This window comes from Cladophialophora yegresii (assembly GCF_000585515.1).
Source record: "Cladophialophora yegresii CBS 114405 chromosome Unknown aczIN-supercont1.6, whole genome shotgun sequence".
NCBI classification, from domain to species: Eukaryota; Fungi; Ascomycota; class Eurotiomycetes; order Chaetothyriales; family Herpotrichiellaceae; genus Cladophialophora; species Cladophialophora yegresii.
Window position 1 is genome coordinate 109,283 of NW_006913050.1, and position 24,393 is coordinate 133,675.

Sequence of the window (24,393 nt, forward strand, 5' to 3'; positions counted from 1 at the left end):
GTTGAGAGTTTAGAAGGAGATGTCCCAGAGAGGATGAAGAAGGGGAGGCTGCAGACAAAAGAGCGTGTCGACGTAAGACGACCAGGTCTATCGTCCCGGAGTCTGCAAGAAAAGTAGGCAAGAACCTAGAATTGTACTTCAACCCCACTGAGACGTCAGAAGCTGGACAACTCGGGGCAAGACCAGCACCGATTGTCTTCGGACGCGCATGCTGATGACGTCGGTTGTTGCTGCTTTTCGCGAGCCATGTGCTTGACGCCACAACTTGTGCAAAAGATCTCCGTCGAGGCTGGGGGACCCGAGCGAGGTGAACAGGTTTCAGCTCGCCAGTAGACCAATCACAGTGGTGAGGGATGACCATTTCTGGGCTGTGGCTGGGGGCCATGTGTCGGATAGCAGGTTACGCGCACTGGTCAGCCGAACTGGGAGGAGTAACGGCCAAAAACAGATCCGACCGTTACTCGATCGTCGATGCCCTGTCTGACTCTGGTCGGAGATCGACGGCTGTCGGTACACAATAAGCGATTGACGAGGGGCCTCAATCACTCCACATCGCGTCAACGTGAGAATTGTGCCGACTGAAGCGGACTTGTGACATTGTATAGCCACAGCATTCTGGCTAGAACGGACTTCGCTATAATCACTTTGATCTTTGCTTACCGAGAAATTGAAGCACGAGTATCACAGAGTGTCGACACTATCCAGCCTTGTTACGACGTCATGGTAACGCCACACCCCGCACCCATGGTCGCGCGCCACGATTGAGCTGTGGCAGACGGGGCCGTGAGCGTTCCGGTCCTCGAATCAGGGTGAGCCTGTGGCTGGGAGTGCCACAGACTGAACAGGGATCCTTCCAACTTCCGAAGCCACCCACGTTTCGAAGTGTCCAAAATCTTGGTCCATGGCGCCATCGACGAGATAGCCGTTGATCCGCCCAATTTCTGATCACAGTCGGACGATCTTGCCGCTTGAAGCGGCACACGCCCGTGACCGATGCAGTTAACCGCAAACAGGTCTGGGGAAAGTAGACCCTGGTCACGATGATGTCGTTGCTACCTTGACTGCTTTTCCCAGTCTTCTCTCCCTGGCCGAGGGTCTTGCTCGCATGCGAGTTTCTCGACCTTAACTTGTGTTTCCTTTTTGCACCCTCAGCATCAACTCGCCTACTTGCTAGCCGCCTATTTCCCCTATCCTTTCTTGCCTCTGACCTCCCTATCACTTTGTGACCACCATGTCAGAGCCACAGCAACAACCAACTCCGGAGAAAACTCCTCGGCCCGGCCTGAACCGCAGCAACTCAGAGGTGTCGACGACAGATGTAGATGATCAAGGTTACGAGTCTCGATCCAGGTCACAATCAAGACGGCGCAGGCGACAAAACCAGCGACAGAGACAAGCTCAGGCAAAGAGCCAGTCGGGCAATGCCTCTGCGCAGTCGATGGCCTCGATCAACGAGCAGGCTGAAGAGACCCAAGACCATCCCGGCACGCAGGTGGCGAAGAGAGATCCCGAGCAGAGAGACCAGCCGCAATGGCTCAAGAACCCCGACCCGCGAGACATTACCGAAGCGCAACCGTTCGATCGGATAAAGCCACCGTCACAGTCAATGACCGGTCCCGTCACGTACGCACGCATGCTTCGGGGAGAGATCCCCTGGCGTGGGGCGCCTCCCACGCAACCGCTCGAGACGGCACAACCTGTCGACACCAAGGACAGCAGCGGCAAGGATCCCATGGATCAGGACGGCCTCAAGTTGCGCATAGAGTTGAACCTGGACATTGAGATCGAGCTCAAGGCGAGCATCCACGGTGACCTCACATTGGCACTCCTGTAAGCTATCGCCTCCCCCACTCTGTAAGGAAGACGTCCTAAAAGCTAACCAAGGAACTGATCCTCAGGGCTTGATTTATCTCTGCCAAAGGTGAAGCTGCCTAAAGTCAAACTCCCGAAAGTCAAGGTACCGAAAGTCGGGGTACCGAAGGTGAAGCTGCCGACGCCCAAATTACCAGAGCTACCGAGCCCCCCTAAAGCTCCGTTATAACGCGCATGAGAGGCTGGGACGATAATAGCGTGGAGCTGCAGAACATCACGTTCGTGTCTCATAGTATTGACCGTCATCATGAAAGTTATGGCAAATCGCTATCTAGTGTGAATCTTCGATAAGGCGTTGAAGAGGCCATGATCGGTCGGATGGGTCCAGAGCCTGTAACTTTAAATGTATCATCGCTAGAACCTCTAGTATCATCTGTAATATGTCGGTTATGTTTCATTTGGTCGTCCCGGATGTCGTCCTTACTCGTGGCGTTCCCCTTGACCGTTATGCCGCTGTTTGCCTGCGATTTTGAAGACTGAACAGGTCTTTGGTTGCTCTTCTGATCGGGTTCATCGTCAACCGCACTGTCGGAATGTCCAAATTCGCCTCTAGCGCGTTTGACGACCCTCTCGATACCGTCGAGACCCATCTGCAATCGCTCCATTGTCGGCCCATAGCTGATTCGGACGAAATGATGACAGGGACTGTCGAACAGGTCGCGCCGCTTTGCTGGATTGAGGTCAAAGAAGATGCCCGGCACGACAATCGTCTTCTCTTTGAGCAAAGCATCGAAGAAAGCCAACCCGTTGCTGATGTCGATTGGCGAGTTCTTCGGCAACGGAGGCTCCAACTTTTCCAAGCTCAGCCAGATGTAGAACGTAGACTCGGGGATCTCCTGATCGCCTAGTCTGAACCCGATTTCGCCGAGTCGCTTGAGGACGTAGTCGCGTTTCTAATCGTTCAAATGGTCAGTACACCGTACAGTACTAGTCAGCTTTACAATTAAGGGGATACGCCCGCCGTACCGCTTTGAAGTGGCTCTGCAATGCCGCCATCTCTTTTCTAACCAGTGCGGGCTCGAGCATCGAAACCGCGGCCTCCTGAAAGGGCACATTGCAGCCGCCGTCGAGATAACTCCCGCTTGAGCTGAGGGCTTTGATAAAATCCTTGGGTCCCACAATCCATGCGACCCTCCAGCCTGGTAGCCTGAAGCGCTTGGTCAGGCCATCGATCAGGAGCACATCATCGCGGTCGACATCAATAACGTTGGACGCCGCTGAAATAGTGCTCCCGTCGCAGTCTGTGTCATAACGGTAGCCGGAATAGAATTCGTCGAAGATCAAGGTCGCCTTATCGCGGCAGATATCCTGGATCAAGGAGAGTTCTTCGGGATGCAGGGCGTGGCCGGTCGGGTTGCGAGGGTTTGAGGTCAAGCTGGGAGGTGTCAGCATGAGCGACGTAGAAGAGCTCCGCTGAGGCTCTTGGAAATCATACATCACCGATGTCCCTCTTGCGAGTTCTTCCCTGATCTTATCGGCATGGACATGGTATCCATCAGCAGCGGACAGCGGAGTAGGGATGGCAACAAAACTCCGGAACAAGCCCAACATCTTGGATTCATTAGCATGTACGTACGCGCAGGACCGAAATACTCGCCTGCTCATATACTGAATAATCGGGGGTAAAGTAGGCGAGATACGCATTGCCCAGCACGGCAGCGATTCTGATCAAGCCAGCTCTACCACCCGGCACGATACAAACATTCTCCCATGTGTACTGGCTCTCCTTTCCTTGTCGGTAGTCGTGGTTATAAAGGTTCGCCACTGCGGTCCGCAGAGACTTGATGCCGGCTGTCGGGCCATATTCTCCTGAGTTGTCGTTCAAGGGAATGGACTTGGGCCGAGGGAAACACTGGGGGCCGTTTAGCTAGGCTGAAGCTGGAGATTGATTTGTTACAACGTACACCATCAATGTCACCGACTTCTGGAGCGCCTTGACCCAGATTCGCCCCTTGTGCGTTGTTAGGATCGAGCCAGTAATCAAACAGCCACGAGAGGCCTTATCGACGTACATTTCTCCGGCTCATCAGAGAACCCGTGCTTTTGAGCTTGTTCTGTCGTCCAAATCACGCCCTAACGGACGTAATTAGCGATGAGGTCTTTACGGCAGGGGACATAGCGTCGGAACAGTCTGGATTGGACACCGATGCGTACTTACCGTACTCGCTTTATGGGTGTCGAGCGCGGCATGAGATTTGTGGGCGGGATGCTCGCGAAGCCGCCGGTGTGAAGCTGAGACGCTTTCGCCTTCGTCCTCAGGATGGGCTGAGATACGACGGCCATCCGGGGAAGCGTGCAGCGACTCCTTCAAGGCCGAAGTTCGTCTTCCGGAGGGACCCATGGTTTGGGCGGAATCGTCTGCTTGGCTTCTGCCCTGCAAGTAGCCGGATCGGTCCCTGGTGGGCAAGAGGCTTAATCGAGAAGCTAATGAAGCTAAATAGAGCTTGGTGAGGAATCGCCAGCGATGAATCCCAAAGCAGAGAAAAAAGCCAGAGAAGGTCGAGCTGATGGAGAAACTACTGTGTACGACCCTGGCTGCAGACAAGGAGCATTTCATGTGTTATGTGACCAGCAGATGGCGACTTCCGCAAAGCTGCAGTCAAAATATCTGGCCGTCACCTGCACGCTGAGTATCCGTCTGCCATTTACACATCGCGCTCAGCTCATCTTCACCTTCACCTTCACCTTCACCTTCACCTATCCCTAAGGTGACCTTAGCCTGCCGCTTTGAAGTCCGTGTCCAATGAGACGACTGAGCTGTTGCAGCTGCATGCAATCCTGAGGAGAAGCTCTCAGGACTTCTCCTGTTCCTTTGTCCCTCAAAGCGATTCGTATCAACGTGACGCCTTGCTGACAACAACGCCCGCGAAGGCCACATTCTTCTCAAGTCAGGCTAGAAGTTTACACTCTTGAGTTCCAACGGCGATCATGATATCTTCTGTTGTGCTGCCCAATGAAAGAGAGTCGCACGCTGAGTTCATCAGTTAATTACTGTACGAAGTAATCGCCCGTCAGCATGCGGGGATCTGCGAGGGACAGCGACCTCTCAACGCCGCTATCAATGATCAAAGGGCGCTCGACAGCGTGTGATGCTTAATTGAGCCACCACTTTCAGCTTGACCCCTCGAGTGATATTCTTCTTGTCATGTTTCATTGTCAATATTCATATAGAAGAGGTAATTGATTTGTTTTCCAGTTCCATTGCGCTGTTCGCACGAAATCTACCATGGGTTCTGTTTCAGAGACCATCACCACTTCCCTCAACGCGGCCCTCGAGCAAGCGCACGCTCGGTACACAAAATCACACCCTGAGTCGCTCAAGATCCACGATCGAGCATGCAACTATCTCCCCGGCGGCAACACTCGCACAGTTCTGCACACCACACCATTTCCGCTCACGATCTCCTCCGGCCAGGACACCCACCTCACCACCGTCGACGGGCAGAGTTACACTGATTTCCTCGGAGAGTACACCGCTGCCATCTATGGCCACAATCACCCGGTAATCAGGTCCGCCTTGGAATCGGCCATCGAGAACGGATGGAACTACGGCGGGCACAACGCGCTGGAACCCCAGCTAGCGAAGATCGTGTGTGAGCGATTCCCCTCCATCGACCTAGTCAGATTCGTCAACTCGGGCACGGAGGCGAATATGATGGCCCTGGCCACAGCCCTGGCATTCACAGGGAGGAAGAAAGTCCTGCTCTTCAACAAGGGGTACCACGGCTCGACCATCTCAGGACGGGCGCCCTCGGGGAAACCGTCCATCAACCTGCCCCACGATTTCGTTCTGAGCACATACAATGACGTCGCCGGCACGGAGGCCCTGGTTCAGTCACTTCCCAAAGACTCCCTCGCCGCGATCCTGGTAGAACCCATGCTCGGGTCCGGAGGCTGTTACGCAGGCTCTGCCGAGTTCCTAGGCATACTGCGTCGCCTAGCCAGCGAGCACGGCGCGCTGCTCATTTTTGACGAAGTCATGACATCGCGACTGCACTACCACGGGCTCGGGTCGCAGACCGGCGTGACGCCCGACCTGACGACACTGGGGAAGTGGATTGGCGGTGGCATGAGTTTCGGGGCGTTCGGAGGACGTCGGGACATCATGGCGCTGTACGATCCCAGGACCGGCAAGCTTGAGCATCCAGGCACTTTCAATAATAATGTGTTCACCATGAACGCGGGAATTGCGGGCTGTGGGCTATTGACTGCGGAGAAGGTGGACGCCTTGAACGGGCTCGGCGAGAAATTGACCAGCCAAGTCATGGACGTCCTTTCCAATAGAGGCATTCTGCGTGACGCGACCGTGCCAGCCGCTCCCATTGCGGACGAACTGCACGTGGCGGAGCATCCGCAGCGACCGCCGAAGATGTTCGTCAAGGGCGTGGGAAGTCTGATGGCCGTCCACTTCGCAGGACCAGACCGCGACGTCTTGGGAGGACTGTTCTATCACCACATGCTCGAGCAGGGCATCTACATGGCGCAGCGCGGCTTTGTAGCACTCAACATCATGCTCGCGGACGAGCACGTCGCGACGTTCGTGCGCGCCGTCGAGGCATTTGTCCAGAAATGGGAACAGGCGTTGAAATGGTGAGCTAGCTACTGGGGCCACCACGCCGAAGCTCTCCTCCTAGAAAGGGTTCGGAGAGGCACCGGGTGATAAGGGTTTCGACAACGCATCCTAGGATAAGTAGAGAGCATGTTGCAATTTCCCCGTTGTTGATCGCGCTATGCATGCATGGTCCCATAGAGGCCTACCCAAAATTTGCGATATAATAGAAAATATACGTTTGTCGGGGAAGGATCTGAACCCAAATCTTCGCTCAACGCAGCTGAAAGGCTTCTTGCCACGCAAATGTCTGCCGCACTGTATTCCCCAGCAGAGTAATAGACGTAAAGACCGACGGGTCCACAAGTGGTGTTCCAAGAAGCGCGCCTTTACCTGGTCATCACCATCACTCTTCACATTGCTCGTCTCGTTGCTTGAACATCTATTTTGCATTCACATGACCACACATCTACTTCCCTTTTTCTTTGCTTCTTTCACTCCCCCCGAGCTGGTCGGATTGGGGGTCTGGCTCCGTGGTGGCACTTCTTCGCCCTTCTTCCGCTTGCCTCTCTTCTTGCTTGAGGCTAGCAGCGTGGGATCGGACAGCACTCGTCGACCGCCGTCCTGGATCGGGCTGACACCGTCACTGTCGCCCGTCCAAGCCCTTGGCTGGAAATTCTGCGTCTGCTGGTATTGCAATTGTTGCTGTGGTAGATGTTGATGGTATGGATAGTGTGGCGCTTGCGACTGCGGCAGTTGGGACAGTGGCTGCGTAATACTGAGCGATCTTGGAGCTGGTTCCCCGGGTCCGTATGAGCTGGATATACTGTCGATGGTGTCTAATCTGCCCATCCCCGGTCGCTGAGCACGGGCTGACGGAGCAGCATGCAAGTTTGGCGTAGACGCAGAAATAGGTATCGACCGACCACTTCCTCTCGAATTGTCCCTCGTTAGACCATTGGGAGCGTTGATGGCTTGGTTGAACGAGGGAGAACCGGGGACACCGGCGGCGCCCCAGGCACCTGGAGGTGGCGATGGCGGTACACCCGAACCACCACTGAGATCACGCCTCGCCGAATTTGAATAAGGAGCACCATTGGTCGTGATGGGTGCCACGGGTTTTCGTGTCGTGTTGGACATTCGACGGTTCAGGTTGGCCATTTGGTCGGCTGTCGGAGGCGCCACACCGTATGGACCTGCCTGAGTGCCAGGGAGGGCTGCAAATTGCTGCGCGTTAGGTAGACTTGTATCGTCGTACACATGAGACATATGCTGGAACGATGGCGGAGTTGGCGGGACGGGCTGCTGCAGACGGGCTTGTAGATTCGGCCCTGTCAATGTGACTGAGCTTGAGGAAGGTTGCTGTGTTTGAGCTGCATTGAACGCATTGTGAGACGGTTGTGTAAGATTGGCGGGAGTTGAATGGTCAGGATTCTGTAGTCGTTGGGACACCGCTGTCTGTTGGTAGGGCGATATCCGGCCCTCATGAGACACCGGTCTCGATGAGCCTTCTGAAGCTGTCGGAGCAAAGTTTGCGCCTGCAGGGGGACCATGGTAGATGGGGCTCGGAGGCTTGAATGTGTCAGCTGCTGGAGCATATGCCAGGTCGGGTCTCGATGTGGGCACCGAAGCCTGATATTGAGGTCCACTGCGGCCAGGAGGAAGAACGTTCTGCGGCATTACATGAGCCGGTTGAGGGGGAACGTGCATCGGGACAGGCGCGAATTGTGCTTGGTGGTGCATGGGATGGCCGTGGCCGATTCCTGGATGTACATGCGTGACGTGCCCGTTTTCTGGGATTCCCGCCATTTGCATAGGCGTCACTCCCATTGGACGAGCCTGGATAAGGGGCGAGCCCAACTGCACCGGGGTGTGGCCACGAAGAGACGGAGAGGTATAGGGCGGAGGGGGTGTCTCCCAGCCGTCCAATTGCTGAGGTTGGGACCCAGCCTGTTGCTGCGCGAGAGGTGGCCGGGGAGGATATCGAGCTGTAGAGAACCCAGCAGCCGTGGCAGCGCGATGCAGATTCGGTGACGGCTGCTGAGCGGGCTGAGGTGCGCGCGGTACAGCATTGGCCAGAGCGATTTGAGCGTCGATATCCAAAGGCGAAGACGCTTGGGAGACACTCCTGAGCCTCGAGCCCTGGTTCGCCGAGGCCATAGTGGCTGAACGACCCAGAGGTGCCCTGATTCCCCCTCTTGCCCGTTCTCTCACAGTTCGTCGTCTTTCCATTGCAACTTCGATCTCCATGTCACCAATTTGTTCAGTAAGGAGCATTGGTTCTTTCTCGCCGACCTCAATAGTGATTTCACGGTCGGGACCTGTAGATGGCGAGTAATCGAAGTCCAAGATCGAGAGGCGGGACCCATCGACGGGCATGGTCTCATCTCCGAGTTCTTCAGCAAACTGGTCGATGCCACCAGGGGCCACAACAACCAATCTCTTGCCGCCGAAACTGCACGGTCTATCTTCGCACCTTTCCACCCACTTTGCTGCAGTAGCACCATCCAGACTCCTAATGTGTTGGCATTTGACGAACAAGCTCTCACGCCACTCAACTTTCGCAGCAAGCGAGTCATCCTCAAAATCATCACTGCCTCCAGATACCGAGGGCGAATACGCCATCAGAGGCTCCACATGACCGGTTGCAGAGGTGAGCGGGAAGTTTCTGCCTTGCAGACGGTGCTCATGACGTTCCACGACAGAGCCCATGTCCGGAGCAACGTCAAGCTTTTCGGGGACTCCATAAATCCAGAGGCCGCTCCCACTAAACCCAGCGACAACGAGGGTCCCACACACTGTGGCGGTTGGAGCAGTTGATGGGACTGGCAAGCTGAATCGACGGTTCGTTGCGGGATTCAAAAAGTAGGCCACGCCTGTTCTGGTGTCATCGGTCCGCACTGCCCTGTACGACATGAGGGTGTGATCATAAGCAAAGATCCAATTTGCATCGCCTTCGGTGTGTCCTTGCAGTAGTTCAGCGTGGCTGCAGATACTGCTGATTTGAGGAAAGAGAATCTGGGTCGTCCACATCCGACTGTGCACCTCTTTTGGCGGCAGGTCGTTCTCGGTGTAGAATGGAGCAGTAATGACCACAGCTGACGGTTCCTCCAGACTCTGAGTACTGCCGACAAGCATCGACCCGTCGCCAGAGAAGTTCAGGGTGTCAACTCCTTCACTTCGAACAGCTCGTCGGTCAGTCGACAAGGCGTTGGGAGCCAGCGAAAAGACCTCAACCCCACCTTCATAAGAAGCAGCCAGCACCGTGCCCTCCGGAGCTAACGCAATCGTCCTCGGCGGGTTATCCATGACCAAGACCTGCACGTGCTTGACACCTTCTGCTGTCAGATGGTACACGTTGGCTTGATGCTTCGATGACAAGACGGCCAGGATTGTGCCGTCATCCGTGATTGACGCAGCTAACGGCCGTCTCATAGTCTTGAGTTCATGGCGCACAGTGATAGGCTCGGTGACTGGATCGATCACATATATCCTCGATGAGCTGAGGGCGAGGATCGTCTGGCCATTGGGAGAAAACGAAAACCGGAATGCCTCCGCACCCGGCAAGGCGGCAGAAGAACTTGCATTCACGGAAATCAAGTTGACAAGACTCTGGCGCGGCCTCAAGTATGCTTCGAACAGGTTGCGGCGAACTTCTGCAGCGAACTTGGTCTTCAGGCGGTAGAGATCAAATTTGCGGAACGGACCGGTGATGATCGTGTTGGACAAGGCGTATGATGGACATCGAGATAGATGGTGGGCGTAGAGTTCTCGGTTCTGTGCCGCTTTGTACCAATTGCGATTCAGTATGGCCAAAGATGCGAAGACGTTGGCGTCGACCATCCATAGTATCCTTGCTCAATGTTAGCGAGCCACCTTCGGACAAAGACCGGGCAAGCTATGAGTAAATGGTGGAATGCTGGAGACACACCTTTCTAATACCTCGATCGGCAGCTGATGAAAAGCGACGGCAGGCTTACTTTGCGAGTCGGGGCGGATCGTTTCTGGCGGCTGGATAGGACTATCAATGTCGGACCGGTCATGTGATAAGGCTAGACCCAGGCCATTCTGATACTGAGGTTCGTGTTGGTCTAGTGGCTGAGGCGGAATATCATCTTCGTGTGAGATTGACGAACCAGTTTGCAATGGCGGGTGCACATTCACTCCGGACGACATTACTGCTGAAGTCTCCACGCGGTGTTGATGAGCGCGCCACTAGTACAGGTTCGAAAGATTCGACATGATGGTGATTGTTTCAATCTTCCATGCCTCCATGAACGCGTTTGTTCGCGACGGGAAGAAGGAAACAATCCCTTCTTTTCTGTCGCGAATGCCACGGGCCGCTCCCCAGTTGACGCACCAATTGACGAGAGGAAGTGCTAGGGCGTGGAGATCGTTTTGTGTTTATCGTGGGAGATGGGCGGCGCCGACATGGAACGTCCTCGATTCGATACTAAGGTGATGATGAGAGACGAATTGAGAGGCTCAAGGTTGTCAGCGCTGGGAAAGAATCTTAGCACAGCTGTTAGTGGCCTAAACTCTTGGGTAGCCGCTCGTGCCGACCGCGCCTGCAAGTCGTGACTCTAGCCCGTAGGGGCACCGCCATCCACTAAGCCACCTCTAATTACTGCCAACGTGATGCTCTCCACGAGATCCTCTCGCATACCTAGCGTAACATTTCCGGCAGCCAGCTGCTAGCATGTACTGTATGCCTTGAAGCGAGAACGACCACCAATGGTACGGGCTCCAGAGCCCCAACGCGAGCCGTCGGATCGCCTACATACTGTGCCTTCAGGCATTGCAAAGACGTTCACTTGAATCATTGGGGGTCACCGCAAGAAGCTTAGGTCAGCAGAGGCGTGCATAGATGACTTCTTTATTTAGAAGCTCTAAGGAGCTTAAATGCAATGCTCGGGCGATATGTGCCCTTGCAGGAACTCTGTAGAAAGTACACTGGTACAAACACGCCGTACTCGGTCGCTCAGTCCGATACTGCTTAGGTAGGGAGAGAATCCTCGGGTCTTCTCGCAGTACCTCGTACTGTGTAAGCGGGTCTCACTATGGTCTAATGGTCCGCGCGTCTTCGATATTAAACACTTGCTACCTCATCGTCAACCTTCGTCACACACAGAGCAACGCTGGCTGGCGCATATACTCCTTTAGGACACGGACGAGTTTCAGGAGACTGTGGAAAAGCGCTATGGCTTCTGGAAATCAGAAACCCCACGATCAGATTCGTGCCATGTCTATTGCCGACACCAAAAATCCTAAAGTGTACATGAAGGGAGATAGTGTTCTGATTTTGAGGGCCTCCCCAGTCTCATGTCCCGTGGTCGACTCGCTGGTCGCCGTGAATATCCACAATTGTTTGTACATCATACGGGGAGGTCGTCTGCAGGGAGAAGCCAAAGCCTACAGAAAGACATCTCCTCCCACTGAGCAACGAGGAATCAAATCGCCTCACTTCTCTGCCTCTTTCTGTCCGCCTCCTAGCAGACCGGAGAACCAGCCCGTGGGCTTCATGCTCTTATACATCTCCTCCTGGTACTTCTTCTCTTCTGCCTCGCGGTCGGCCAAGAATTTGGCACCCTCCTCTTGGATCTTCTTCTCAAGCTCCATGTACTGTTTCTGGCCCCTTTCTCGGATTTGATCCCACAGCATCTTGCCGTCCTCGGCACTGTCCAGGCCGTCTGGACTGCGGTTGGATATTCCCAGGGCTGATGAAAGGGCGCCGAGTGTCTTCTTTGGCCGCTTTTTGCCCTTGTCCGCTTGTTCTGCTTCGAACTTGGCCCGGAGAAGCTTCTCTCTCCGGGCAAATTCGGCAGGGATGTATGTGCCTTCGAACGACTTTAGCACCTCACGCGTGTCCTCAAAACCCATCGTTGCCAGGTATTCGAGGAAGGGGATGAACTGGACCAGTGTTTGGTCCTTGGGGTCACCGGTCCACTTGGGTAGGATGATGGCATTCTCGGGTTGATGCTTGACGTGGTGGGGATCGGTGTCCATGATGATAACCTTTTTGAGGTCTCGGTTGAGGTAGGAAAGATCCTGCGTCGGTCAGCTACTGTCGTCGGCGCCATAAGTTCACACTCACCTTGATGTACCCGCCGTCCTTGTACAGGGTCGCTTCGCGGAACAAAGGCCATCGAATCATGGAGAAAGGGTCCAACTTCCTGATCACCTGATCGACCACAGCGGACGGCTGACTTGTGAACAGCACGATCTCATAGTAAGCAGAGAGGTAGCGCAGGAAGTAATCGACTCCCGGCCGTTTCGCTATCCGCCATCCCTTCTCACGAGTCCACTCCGAATGCACCAGCATGTCCTCCAAGCTCACGACCAGGACGAAAGGGAACCGGAAATTCGGATCCGGGTCTTCATCGGGCAGTAACTTCGTGGTCACAGGATCACGATAATAGCTCATCATGTCTCCCAGGCGAGCGGTGACGCGGTTGTAGAAAGATGTGAAACCCCAGCCCGACGGCGCGTCTTGGTGCTTTTTCTCCTCCTCCTCGTCGGCCCAGTTGCGGCCCATGTAGACGGAGCCACCGACGATCCCCAAGCCCAGAATGATGTACATGTACCTGAATGCCGCATTCTTCCTCCGGTCACTGGATGAAACATATTCTTCTCTTGGTACGTCACCGCCGTCGCGGCCGCGCGTCCCAGCCGGTAACTCTTCAGCAGGATCTTCAGTAATGTTAAGGCTGCTCCCTTGTGTAGCCGCCTGTCTTGACTGGGCGTTGCGTAACTCCGCGTCCAACGTGGAGGGAATGCCCCTTGTCAGATCAGGCAGAGGCTGCTGTGCCTGATCCACTTCTCGTGGCTCTGATGTAGATGTCGGTTGCTGTCCGCTCGCGTCTTTTTCGGCCTCGCTGATGCGATCATCTTCTTGCCTCAACGACCGGCCGCTCGCTCTGGATACTGACTGAGAGACATCGTCAAGGTCTCGCGTAGGATCCTCGCCGAATGGAGTGGCTTCTGGATGCGGCTTTGGGTTTCGTGACGCATCTGGCTCGGCGTTGGGAGAGGGCGTGGACTGAACAAAAGGGACTTTTCGTAGAGGCTCTTTTTGCTGCACCGGCTGCTTCGTGCTCCCGGGCACCTGGTATCCTGCTTCCCTCGGACGATCTCCTTTGGCGTAGTATCGCAACTGGGTCTGCAGCTGTGCTTGCAGGATTTGAGGCCGGATGCCAGTGCGCCCTCTCAGGAGAGGTAAGGCTGCGCGTCTGAGCATCTCTCCATCCACTCGTGCTCGATAGGCAGTGATGAAGATGCGATATGGTCAGGCCGAAGAGAATAAGCCCTAGCTAAGAAGACCACGACAAACTTTCGACTGCGGCTCGGATGCTGTTCACTGCACTTTCTCCGAATCGCTTGGCAGGAAGCGGAGTCGATTTTCTCGCCTCCTCACTTAGTCTTCTCTCTTCGCTCTTCTCTCTTCTTCTCTTTCTTCTCTTCTTCATAAGAAAGTTGATATTCAACCCAGGAAAATTTGACTCGCCGTTCACAGACATACACCATATGTTCGAGGAGTTGTATTAGCTGGGCAGAACAAACCACAAACGCCGTCCTCCTCAAGAGCGCACGAGAGGCCCGCCTATGATCTTTCAGTCGCCCCGTAAGGACGGTACACCCTTTGCCCGCCCATCCATCACGATGAGTGTATGAGCGCGCCAGTTTCAGAGCGCTGAACTGTGCGCGCATCCATCCTTGTCCTGCCCTGGGCCCTACATTCTACGACTGCTGCGATATTTCCAAGGAATAGCTCCGATGCCGTCGTGGAAGGATGGCCTCGTCAACGCCTTTCCGATCCCTCAAGATCATGGCAAGAGATATTCTAGGAAGGACAAGCAGAACGGAAGCACCTTGACTGAAGCTGCGTCGCTCGTGAAAACTGTGGGGACGCTGACGCTTGAGGGCGGTCCGTTTCCCTTCTTCGACCTTCCTGCAGAGATCCGTAACAGGATCTACCGCTTGATACTGTTCAGCAAGCCAGGCTATCGCCTTGTGGACGGTCGGCTGAGACCATGCCGAACCGCAATAATGGCTACAAATAAGCGCACCCACCAGGAAGCTGCTTACGTGCTCTACAGTACCACGAGCTTCCGCATCTTTCCTCTCCAGGATTTTACGCCTGCACCCGTTATCCAAGAATTGCGGCCCATGTATCGCGCCATGCTAACGAAGATGGAGGTGACAGTGGGATCAAGCTGGACCAGTCCGCCAAAATCGTGGCGCGTGAGCAAATTGCTGGCAAAGCGCCTGTCCAGGCTTTCCGCCGTCCAGACGCTCAAGGTCTTTGTCGAGCTGGACCCGAGTTTGCCCATGTTCGAGAAATACCGGGTGTCGCTGGATTTTTACACGGACTTCTGCGGTGACCTCCTTCGCGACGTGCTGCTGTGCGTGCCGCAGGTAACGCACATTGAGATGGACGGCAATCCGGGTGTCGAGGCGACCGGCCCTTTAGTGACCCGGTTGCGCAAGGAAGCAGAATCAACTGGCAAAACATGTACCATAGGCCCGACCAAGGCTCTTGCCACCCCAGCAGGAGTGAAGCGGATGTTCTTCCAGTAATTATCAATTTTAATCCCCACACGATCCTTAGCAGGTTTTATCACGAAGGTCTCTTCTACAATCGCCGGCATCGCCGGTCGGTATTTCGAAGTGGCTGTGCTGGAAAGACAGCTCTTTCTTCTAGAGGAAGCCAACGCCGTACATGGTGGTTCTCATCCCGACGATAGAATTCCAAGCCTGCGCCCACCGATGCCGTACCGTGCCCTTTCCTGCCTACAATTCCTGGTGCAAGTAATTCATGAGCTGTGCCGGTTGCGCTCCTACAGGTCCTCGTCAACTTCCATCTCCTCGTTTTCGCCATGCATGTGCGTTCCATTGCCGTTAGCTTGCATCGGCCTCTTAGCCACGCTTGCCTCCTTGTCGATCATTTGCCGACTGACAGCCACGATGTTGTCCTCGATCAACCTCTGGCCGACATCCTCGATGTGTTTCTTCGGATCCACTTTGCCCACGTATCTCGTCTTCAACTGCTCGGGCGTCAGCTCGTTTTCTTCCCGTACCCGTCGTTCGTAACCCTCTGCTAGATGCACCAATTGTTGCAAGCCCTCTTCGTTCCTCTTGCGCTCGTTGCTGAATGACGTGGGGAGCTCCAGCCCTTCGGTCCAGACTTCCTTGTGTAGATTCATGAGCATGTTTTCCTCAAGCCCCGTCTTGCGGTACTGAATGCCAATCGAGTAGTAGTGTCTGTTTAGACCGTGGATGAGTGCTTGGATCGAGGGTTTGTTCAAGTGGCCGAGGTTGGAAGTCGTCTGTCGCGGTTCCTGACCCATCATGATAGCCTGCGGGTTGATAAGGCGGAAGGCATCGATCACGACCTTGCCCTTGACGGACTGGATGGGGTCGACCACCACGGCGACGGCGCGAGGTGTCAGTTGTTCGAAGGACTGTTGTGTGTTGATATCCACGCTTGAAAGCCAACAGCCAAACCCAGGATGCGAGTGGTACCATCCCACCACCGTCTCAAGCCGACCTGTTTGGCGCAACATGTCCATCATCTTCGTCTGAAACACCGGGTCGACAGACTCGACACTGACGGACGTTCCTGATTGAGGCATAGCGAACACGTCGACGACGCGGACGGTGAAGTCGTCTACAAACTCGCCCAGCATCAGACCCATGACTTCCATGGGTACACCGGCACGGCCGTGGCGGAGCATTTTTAACAGAGCGAGGGAGGAGATGTAGACGGTTTCGGAGTTGTCAACGAGGTTGGTGTCGCCGCCACTTTGCTGGCCGATTTGGGCGGCGGCGAGCATGCGGTTGAAGCGGTCCATCGTGATGCAGCGGAGGTGAGGGTGAGGATGAAGGCGACCTTGAGGGAGGACGGGCAGGGTTTTACTGTGTGTTGTAGGAATCCAAGATTGATAATTCAGGTCAAGGTGAGTCCGTGGCAGAGATCAATCGGTAGATTCGGAACGCAGCTAGGTTGGAACCGCCTGAGCCGTAGTTGGAAAGAATCTGTGGTAATTCAAGTGTTTACGCTTTTCTGGTCAATCCGCGAATTGACCACAGTGTCTGATGAACTACCTTTAAAAACCAACAGCTGCTGCAGATGCAGATGCAATGCCAGGCACGCATCCAACTTGCGTCCACATCTCCAAGACCCACACCACGATGGAAGCGGCTAGCGGCGTTGGAGCCGCTCGTCACTGGCTGGTTGGGGCTGGTGCTCCTCCGCAGGCACCGCAGGTCCAAGTGACAAGCGTTGGAGACAAGAAATAGACGGGCCCGAGCAGCTTCTAGGACTTTCAACCTGCGGTTCACGTCGCGACTCGCAACTCGGTTCACCTGCTCACACCCTCATCTGTGCGGCTTCGGGACAATCCAGCAGGACAACGCAGTCGCCGACCTGAGAAGGAGCGTGCCATTGTCTGTGCAAGTCCATGAGAATACCATCTGGCCATCCCTCACCATTGAGCAACTGAAAGGAATCCTCTTTGCGCTTCTTCTCCATCTCGCTGCGCGCCCTCCGCGTCGTCCTTTCTATTGATCTTTCGCCTCGACGGCGCTTAGGCCAGCATGGCGTTCGCCCCAGTCGATGCTCCAAACCACAAGCGCGAGGACAAGAAGAGAGTCGCCTATTTCTACGACTCGGACGTGGGCAACTACGCATATGTCTCGGGCCATCCCATGAAGCCTCACCGCATACGGCTTGCTCATTCCCTGGTCATGAACTATGGCCTCTACAAGAAGATGGAGATCTACCGCGCGAAGCCCGCCTCCAAGTACGAGATGACCCAGTTTCACACCGACGAGTACATCGATTTCCTTGCGAAAGTCACCCCGGATAACATGGACTCGTACCAGAAAGAGCAGCAAAAGTACAACGTCGGAGATGATTGTCCTGTCTTTGACGGCCTGTTCGAGTTCTGCGGAATCAGTGCGGGTGGTTCGATGGAAGGCGCCGCCAGGTTGAACCGCCAGAAGGCAGACATTGCCATCAACTGGGCTGGAGGTCTGCATCACGCAAAGAAATCAGAGGCTTCTGGGTTTTGTTATGTCAACGACATTGTTCTCGGCATCATCGAGCTTCTGAGGTTCCACAAGAGAGTGCTCTACATCGACATCGATGTCCACCATGGCGATGGTGTGGAAGAGGCTTTCTACACCACAGACAGAGTAATGACTGTCTCTTTCCACAAATATGGCGAATATTTCCCCGGTACCGGCGAGCTCAGGGATATTGGAGTGGGTTTGGGCAAACACTACGCTGTCAACTTCCCTCTCCGAGACGGAATCGATGATACTTCGTACAAAGGCATCTTTGAGCCCGTCATTCGGGCCACTATGGAGTACTACCAGCCATCAGCCGTCGTGTTGCAATGCGGAGGTGATTCTCTTTCTGGTGACCGACTAGGCTGCTTTAATCTTAGCATGAAGGGTCATGCAAACTGCGTGCAATTTGTCAAGTCCTTCAACCTCCCCACCCTCATCCTTGGAGGAGGTGGCTACACGATGCGGAACGTCGCAAGAACTTGGGCTTTCGAGACCGGCTGCCTGGTGGGGGAGCAAATGACAGCAAACCTTCCATACAACGACTACTACGAGGTAAGTCAAGGACACGGGTGACCATTCAATCTTTGCTAACGCCGCCTCAGTACTACGCCCCAGACTATGAACTTGATGTTCGGCCATCCAACATGGACAACGCCAACTCGAGAGAATATTTGGACAAAATCCTCACGCAAGTCCTTGAAAATATGAAGCGAACCGCGCATGCCCCGTCGGTACAAATGACCGACGTTCCCCGGGACTCGCTTGGTATGAACGATGATGAAGAAGCTGCTTTGGATGATCTCGACGAGGATGAGAATACCGACAAGCGCCGCACTCAGCGCAGAGCAGATAAATACGTACAAAAGAACGGCGAACTATCAGACAGCGAAGATGACGAAATGGAGATAGACGGAAACGGTCGCCCATCAGGCAGCCGAAAACGACGCGTCATGCAAAACTACCGCCACATCATGGATGTGGGCGGCAACGATTCGGGTATCGAGACAGGCAGTGGAATGGGCACACCGCAACAGGCATCAAGCCTACCCGATGAGGCAGCAGACGAGATGAATGTGGATGATGATCTAGAAAGAATCGGGCAACCGACTCCCAGCCCCCAGAACGGCGAAAACGTCAACGGTGCTGCGGCGGTTGCTGGGCCTCAGTCACCAGTCCACGACACACCAGCAGTTGATGATGTGGATGTCGAGATGGGGGACGCCGACGCACCGAATGGCCATATCCTCGCGGCTACGGCAGCCCAACACGAGCTGCCACATCCGATGGAGGAAGCGACTAGTACAGTACAGCAGCAACGTACCCCTCCCGATTCACCGCCGGTTCCGGGAGATGAAGAGCCTTCGCTGGTCGCAGTCAACGCCACAGTCGCGGAAACCACAACCCATGAAGCCGAAAATGAAAGCGCCACTGCTGTGCCCGCGCCGCATGTTCCTCCAGCAACAACTGAACCTGAAGCTACCGGAGCAACGGCCGAAGAGGCAGCCATCAAACAAGAAGTAATTGGTGACGATGAAGCCGCCAAAGCCCGAGAAGAAGGACGGATGGAGCGAGAACTGGCGAATGCCGAGGCCGAGGCTAAAACGGAGGCCGTGGCGAAGGTAGAGGCTGCCGACGGGGACGCCGAGGCCACTATTGTCGAACAACCAGCACAAGGTGAAGGAGAACCAGAGGCAGGGAGCGGGCCAGACCCGAAGCAAGGATCTTAGGGTGATTCGACGTGCTTTGCTCCGTTCACGCCCGATTACAAGAAGAAGTGGCCTATTGTTTTGAGTCCTTGAGTTGCTGCGGGTGCTTCTGGAGGTGAACGTCAGTTACAGGGTGTAAAAGTGCAATGGTCTGTACGGCTAACGACACGGCGTTATCTTGGTGGCGAGCGCTCCTTTGGGGGGCAAAAGTACTGGCACTGGGCGTTGGCCAGGGCAGTCAGGGCCGCACTGGCTGCCATGGACATACGGATATGCTGGAGAAAGGGTGGACCTTGAAGTATCTATTGATGCACACCTGCTATCTGACTCATCTTCGGTTCCGGCTCCGATGAACGAGCTGAGCCTTGCCACTATTCCTTCTACCCATTCGATACGAGCACTCGATCTTGGAACGAATAGCTTGTTGAACCGGATTGTGGTACTATTTACTTGCTCTGATTGAAGCTCACGAGCAACCTCGAGGAGAGCCTTCAGCGCTTCCCCACCGACATGATTGTCAGCTGTATTTTGAGTGAAGAATGGATTCTTGACGCGAAGTCCGCCATCCCTGTCTCCCAGAATTTACTGCGTGACAACCCTGACCACGACCTTCCCACCACCCTTTCGGCCCCTTGCCTCCGCAACCTGCATCGCTAACTCTCCATCTCCCAGCCGGAATGCCTTTTCTCCTTGGACATAGCCGGTCAATTTTCCCTTCCTGACCCAACCACCGAGGGTGTCCAGTTGCTCGCCCGAAGGTTTGACGACGAAGAACCCAGCAGCCACGCCCGCGCTTGCACAATTCTTCGTGATCTGTGCAGATGTGGACCCGCCGTGGACTTCCAGGGGAGCGGCAACTGTGATAACGCTTCCACTGGGATGGATGATGGGGGAGAGCGGCGGCGTTGTTGTCAGGAGCAAGGAGGAGAGTGTCTCGCCGCCGATGCAGTCTACTACTAGGTCCACCGGCGGAAGATTCAGGGCGCGGAAAGAGGAGGCAACGGATACATAGCCCGGAGACGTATAGTCTAGCAGTGTATCTGTTGATGGGTCGAGAAGCGAGGCGATTAGGTCGGAGGAGGCGGCGCTGGCTGTGGCGATCACGGTCATGTTGGCTGCTTTTGCGAGTTGGAGCGTAGGCAGGCCGACAGTGCCTGCTGCGCCGAGGATGAGGACTCTCTTCGACGGCGCGGCTGTCGATGCTGTCGGGAGGGGAAGTCCCCCGTACGTAAAGAGAGCTTGGTAACCCGTGAGCCCTGACAAGGGGAGCGTCGCAAGTCGTTCCTCCTATTCCTCGTCGGACATACCGTTGGCATGCGTCTTCTTTGGCACCAGACTGAGTTCGGTTTCCTTGGCGAGGGTATACTCTGCGGCAGCGCCGTCGCGGTCAAAGTCCAGAAGTGCCCAGATCTGATCGCCGCGTGAGAACTTTGCCTCTGCGGACGATTTGGAGGATGGAAACACCTTTTCAATGACACCGACGACGTCGTGTCCGGGGATTGCGCCGCCGTGGGGTTGGAAGCGCGATGGGTCGAGGATTTCTTGCCACGTGAGCTCGCCTCGTGTCAGGGCTGTGAGGAGCACGCGGACCAGGTACATGTGTTCTGAGGCTGATGATGGGCAGACAGGTTCTGGATAACCGGCTGCTGTGTATCGTAGATCAGAGGGGGATGCCGGGTTGTCTGGGAAGTTGAACGGAGGGACTTGTCCTGAAGGGACACTAGGGAGATGAATGGCACGCATGGTGAAACGCTACTACACAGAGACAGATAGAGGTGACAATGGAAGTTGATCTCGTTGTGATATGATTCCCTCTTGTGAAATACATACTCGTACTTGGCTTTATATCGACGTCTCTCGTATTCGGTGTCGGCACTCAAGACAGCGGTAGCCATCCGATTGGCACAGGAACAGCTCGTAGCTGCCTCTTTATTCACTCACTGGCTGCTGGACCTGGACACATGGCATTTGGGGAACCACGTCGGTTCCTAACTGGGTCGACGGTGCACTGGGTACGACTACTCCGCACCTCCGTGGTGAAGTTGAAGTTGACCTTGAGCGCTGGTGACGTCGAAGGGAGGAGTAGTGAAAGACACTCGACGCAGATGATCACGTGTTAAGGGTGCTAGACTTGTTTTCGGTGCCATGGGCCAATAGCTGGACGCTGTGGCGCAGGTTAAACTGGTTGAAGCAGAAGCAAGCCAACTGGGAAATGACGCCGAGGCCCAGCCACGAATTCCTTTGGTTCATCATGGCGCAGCACAGCGATTGCAGCATCGGGCGCCCCAATCAAATGCCACCGTGCATCGTGTACGCCATGACCGTGTTGCCAACCTTCGACGCCGTCCGCACTTCACCTTGACCAGCTGTGTATCTTTGCTTGTGAATCTCTTTCTTCCTGTGGATTGTGTTCCTGTTGTTATCGATTTAGCACCGTTGCTTGCACCTCTTCCGCGGCACGGCCTCCGGGTCGACTTCATCGCGATAGCTTGCAGCTGGTACTGCCTTACCGTCAGGAGATTGCATCAGTGTCCAGCAGTTTGGGCGTACACAGCGACCTGCCAATCGAGTACAAGCCGAGTTCTTGTCTCTTCCTCAGATCCGTCCTCTGTCGAGCCCCGACTTTCCCCTCCCTTGCGGATCTCGAGGCGTCTGTCAAGGCCACAAGATGCCTCTGTCCGATTACTTCACCAGTCCGACCTCGATCTACAATCGCCAACTTCTCAGCAGTCTGGTTCGGCGGGATCAGATACCCTTTGCCGACAATGTAATCGACTTGCTTAAGAAGCCGGCTCCACACTCCGGGCACCCAAGCTTCGGCCACCTGACCCTCCTTGTGTTTGAAGCCGTGCTAGAAGTCGTGTGCGTCAGCTTGCCGGGGTACATCGTGGCACGACAGGGCATGTTTGATGCCGAGGCTCAGAAAATGATGGCCAACCTCAATGTCATGCTGTTCACACCATGCCTGATTTTCACAAAGTTGGCTTCGCAGCTCACGGCGGACAAGCTGGCTGATCTGGCCATCATCCCAGCAATATTCGTTGTTCAGACGTTGGTATCATACGCATGCGCATGGGCGATTGGGAGAGTGATGAAGTTCAAAAAGAGACAAGCTAATTTTCTGATCGCCATGGGCGTCTTCGGCAACTCGAACTCTCTCCCTATCTCGCTCGTTCTATCTCTATCCAAAACACTCAAAGGGCTGCATTGGGACAAAGTACCCAACGACAACGATGAGGAGGTCGGAGCCCGAGGCATACTCTATCTCCTGATCTTCCAACAGCTCGGCCAATTGCTCCGCTGGAGTTGGGGCTACAACGTCCTACTAGCCCCGCCCGACCATTATACCGAGGCCGAGGGGGGCACGAAGAAAGAAGATCGGGCTGAGCGCGGCCGTGGCGGTTATCGAGACGATGAGGAAGATGATGAACCCCGCCGGTTGTTGAGTCCGAGCTACGATGGCGGTCGTGATAGTAACGAGGACTTCGAGCAGTATGAGGATGAGGATGATGACCAGACCCGGATAGGAACCGAGTCTCCCACCACCTCAAAATCCGACGGTCTCAAAACTCCTCGCACGCCGCACAACCGGTCTTCAAGGAATTCACCCCACCGACCCGTGAACGGGTCCGCCAATGGTGCTCCTGAACTGCTCGCCACCCCTGCAAATGGAATGGTAGCTCCTCGCCATCACGTGGACTACCCGGCGTGGCTCCAGTACCCGGACAACAAGAAGTATGATGAGGACTGCGGTGGCATCAAAGGGTACATTAATCAAGGGCGAAATTTCATCCGCTACCATATCTTGAGAGTTGGCCACGGTATTCGCGTCATGTCACGCAGGGCGTTTGAACGCTTGCCAAAGCCTGTACGGAACTTCCTCTCGTTTAGTGCGAAGAAAATTGGAGCCTTTCTGGCTGGAGTGTGGGAATTTATGAACCCACCTCTCTGGGCTATGCTGGCCGCCATCATCGTGGCGTCCGTGCCTACACTGCAACATCTTTTCTTCGACAAAGGGACCTTTCTGGCCAATTCGGCGACACGCGCTGTGCAGCAGAGTGGAGGTGTGGCGGTGCCACTTATCCTGGTGGTGCTCGGAGGCAATCTCGCACGGAACACGATCCCCAAGAACCAGCCAGGAGACATCACCGATCCCACGGAAGAGAAGAGACTACTCTATGCTTCTCTGGTAGCCCGGATGGTGTTTCCGACCATCATCATGGCACCTTTCTTAGCATTGGTTGCCAAGTACGTCCCAGTCAGCATAGTGGACGACAAGATCTTCATTGTGGTGGCTTTTCTGCTGACAGGAGCGCCATCTGCGCTCCAGCTGAGTGCGATCACGCAGACCAACAACGTCTATCCCACGGTCATGTCGAATATTTTATTCCAGAGCTACGTCGTCTGGATCCTACCTTCGACACTGGTATTGGTGCTCCTGGCGCTCGAGACGGTGGAATGGGCAACAACTTGAAACATGGAGTGTGTTAGTATTGAACCTGGGAGGCAGTCTTGCCGAGTTGAATTCGTTGGTGTTGAGCATCAAGGCGCGGCGTCCATGGCGTATCAGCACCCGGATGGGTGGTTTGCCATACAGGCCTATAAGATGGCACTCAATCGTAGTGGTACTGATTGCTTTGCTGCTGATGGACATGCACAAGCACAAGAAGGGTCGACGATAACAGACGATAATCATTACCTCAATGTACCATGACCTCATAATGTGGTATAAACATAGTGGTATAAGAGAGCTTGTGCACCTTCGGCCATGTCGCAGTGGCTGAAACCCAGTCGAGTTGGTGTCATCTGTATAGCACAGATGAGTCGGTGGTCATGAGTGGGTGTGGTCGACGTCGCTGGCCGCGTCAGAGAAGCCTCACACGTATCCGCATCTGCAAGGTGACGTAGAAGACACGTACAGTAACTGGGAAACTGGCCTCACCGATGCCTGGGAGGAATAGCCACGGGGAAGCCTGCAAAAGCACCTAAGCTGGGTCTGGTTAAGGCTGGTTTGCCCGGGACAGCAAAGTAGAAATGCCATACTGACCCTTCCACTCGGGAGCAGTTTGAACTCAATCGAAGTTCATTCGGCACCAACGGTCATGTTTAGACTGTAGTTACTCGTACAATGCGCCTAAGACTTTCACCTGTAATCTCCTGGAGACAGTGATGATTTCATGCCGGTTAATGATG

General features: G+C 54.9%; 10 protein-coding genes across 10 annotated transcripts; 5 read left to right on the forward strand and 5 right to left on the reverse strand.

Annotated features, from left to right (window-relative positions):
* Positions 1–1,231: 1,231 nt before the first annotated feature.
* On the forward strand, positions 1,232–1,834 carry A1O7_08039 (uncharacterized protein; the record flags this gene model as incomplete). Its single annotated transcript, XM_007762034.1, has 1 exon — positions 1,232–1,834. One exon carries the CDS (start codon positions 1,232–1,234, stop codon positions 1,832–1,834), a length of 603 nt encoding a protein of 200 aa, XP_007760224.1.
* Positions 1,835–2,126: 292 nt separating this feature from the next.
* A1O7_08040 (uncharacterized protein) lies at positions 2,127–4,213 on the reverse strand (the record flags this gene model as incomplete). The annotated part of the gene is made up of 7 exons (XM_007762035.1): positions 2,127–2,765; positions 2,839–3,247; positions 3,308–3,423; positions 3,458–3,724; positions 3,777–3,823; positions 3,885–3,945; positions 4,031–4,213. 7 exons carry the CDS (start codon positions 4,211–4,213, stop codon positions 2,127–2,129), a joined length of 1,722 nt encoding a protein of 573 aa, XP_007760225.1.
* An 885-nt stretch (positions 4,214–5,098) lies between these two features.
* On the forward strand, positions 5,099–6,466 carry A1O7_08041 (uncharacterized protein; the record flags this gene model as incomplete). The annotated part of the gene is made up of 1 exon (XM_007762036.1): positions 5,099–6,466. One exon carries the CDS (start codon positions 5,099–5,101, stop codon positions 6,464–6,466), a length of 1,368 nt encoding a protein of 455 aa, XP_007760226.1.
* A 408-nt stretch (positions 6,467–6,874) lies between these two features.
* Positions 6,875–10,597, reverse strand: A1O7_08042 (uncharacterized protein; the record flags this gene model as incomplete). Its single annotated transcript, XM_007762037.1, has 2 exons — positions 6,875–10,274; positions 10,353–10,597. 2 exons carry the CDS (start codon positions 10,595–10,597, stop codon positions 6,875–6,877), a joined length of 3,645 nt encoding a protein of 1,214 aa, XP_007760227.1.
* Positions 10,598–11,881: 1,284 nt separating this feature from the next.
* On the reverse strand, positions 11,882–13,658 carry A1O7_08043 (uncharacterized protein; the record flags this gene model as incomplete). The annotated part of the gene is made up of 2 exons (XM_007762038.1): positions 11,882–12,469; positions 12,516–13,658. 2 exons carry the CDS (start codon positions 13,656–13,658, stop codon positions 11,882–11,884), a joined length of 1,731 nt encoding a protein of 576 aa, XP_007760228.1.
* Positions 13,659–14,194: 536 nt separating this feature from the next.
* Positions 14,195–14,998, forward strand: A1O7_08044 (uncharacterized protein; the record flags this gene model as incomplete). The annotated part of the gene is made up of 1 exon (XM_007762039.1): positions 14,195–14,998. One exon carries the CDS (start codon positions 14,195–14,197, stop codon positions 14,996–14,998), a length of 804 nt encoding a protein of 267 aa, XP_007760229.1.
* A 260-nt stretch (positions 14,999–15,258) lies between these two features.
* Positions 15,259–16,272, reverse strand: A1O7_08045 (26S proteasome regulatory subunit rpn11; the record flags this gene model as incomplete). Its single annotated transcript, XM_007762040.1, has 1 exon — positions 15,259–16,272. One exon carries the CDS (start codon positions 16,270–16,272, stop codon positions 15,259–15,261), a length of 1,014 nt encoding a protein of 337 aa, XP_007760230.1.
* Positions 16,273–17,017: 745 nt separating this feature from the next.
* On the forward strand, positions 17,018–19,221 carry A1O7_08046 (histone deacetylase 1/2; the record flags this gene model as incomplete). The annotated part of the gene is made up of 2 exons (XM_007762041.1): positions 17,018–18,046; positions 18,097–19,221. The coding sequence occupies 2 exons, from the start codon at positions 17,018–17,020 to the stop codon at positions 19,219–19,221; spliced, it is 2,154 nt and encodes a 717-aa protein (XP_007760231.1).
* Positions 19,222–19,782: 561 nt separating this feature from the next.
* On the reverse strand, positions 19,783–20,943 carry A1O7_08047 (uncharacterized protein; the record flags this gene model as incomplete). Its single annotated transcript, XM_007762042.1, has 2 exons — positions 19,783–20,456; positions 20,508–20,943. 2 exons carry the CDS (start codon positions 20,941–20,943, stop codon positions 19,783–19,785), a joined length of 1,110 nt encoding a protein of 369 aa, XP_007760232.1.
* A 925-nt stretch (positions 20,944–21,868) lies between these two features.
* A1O7_08048 (uncharacterized protein) lies at positions 21,869–23,674 on the forward strand (the record flags this gene model as incomplete). The annotated part of the gene is made up of 1 exon (XM_007762043.1): positions 21,869–23,674. The coding sequence occupies one exon, from the start codon at positions 21,869–21,871 to the stop codon at positions 23,672–23,674; it is 1,806 nt and encodes a 601-aa protein (XP_007760233.1).
* Positions 23,675–24,393: the final 719 nt, after the last annotated feature.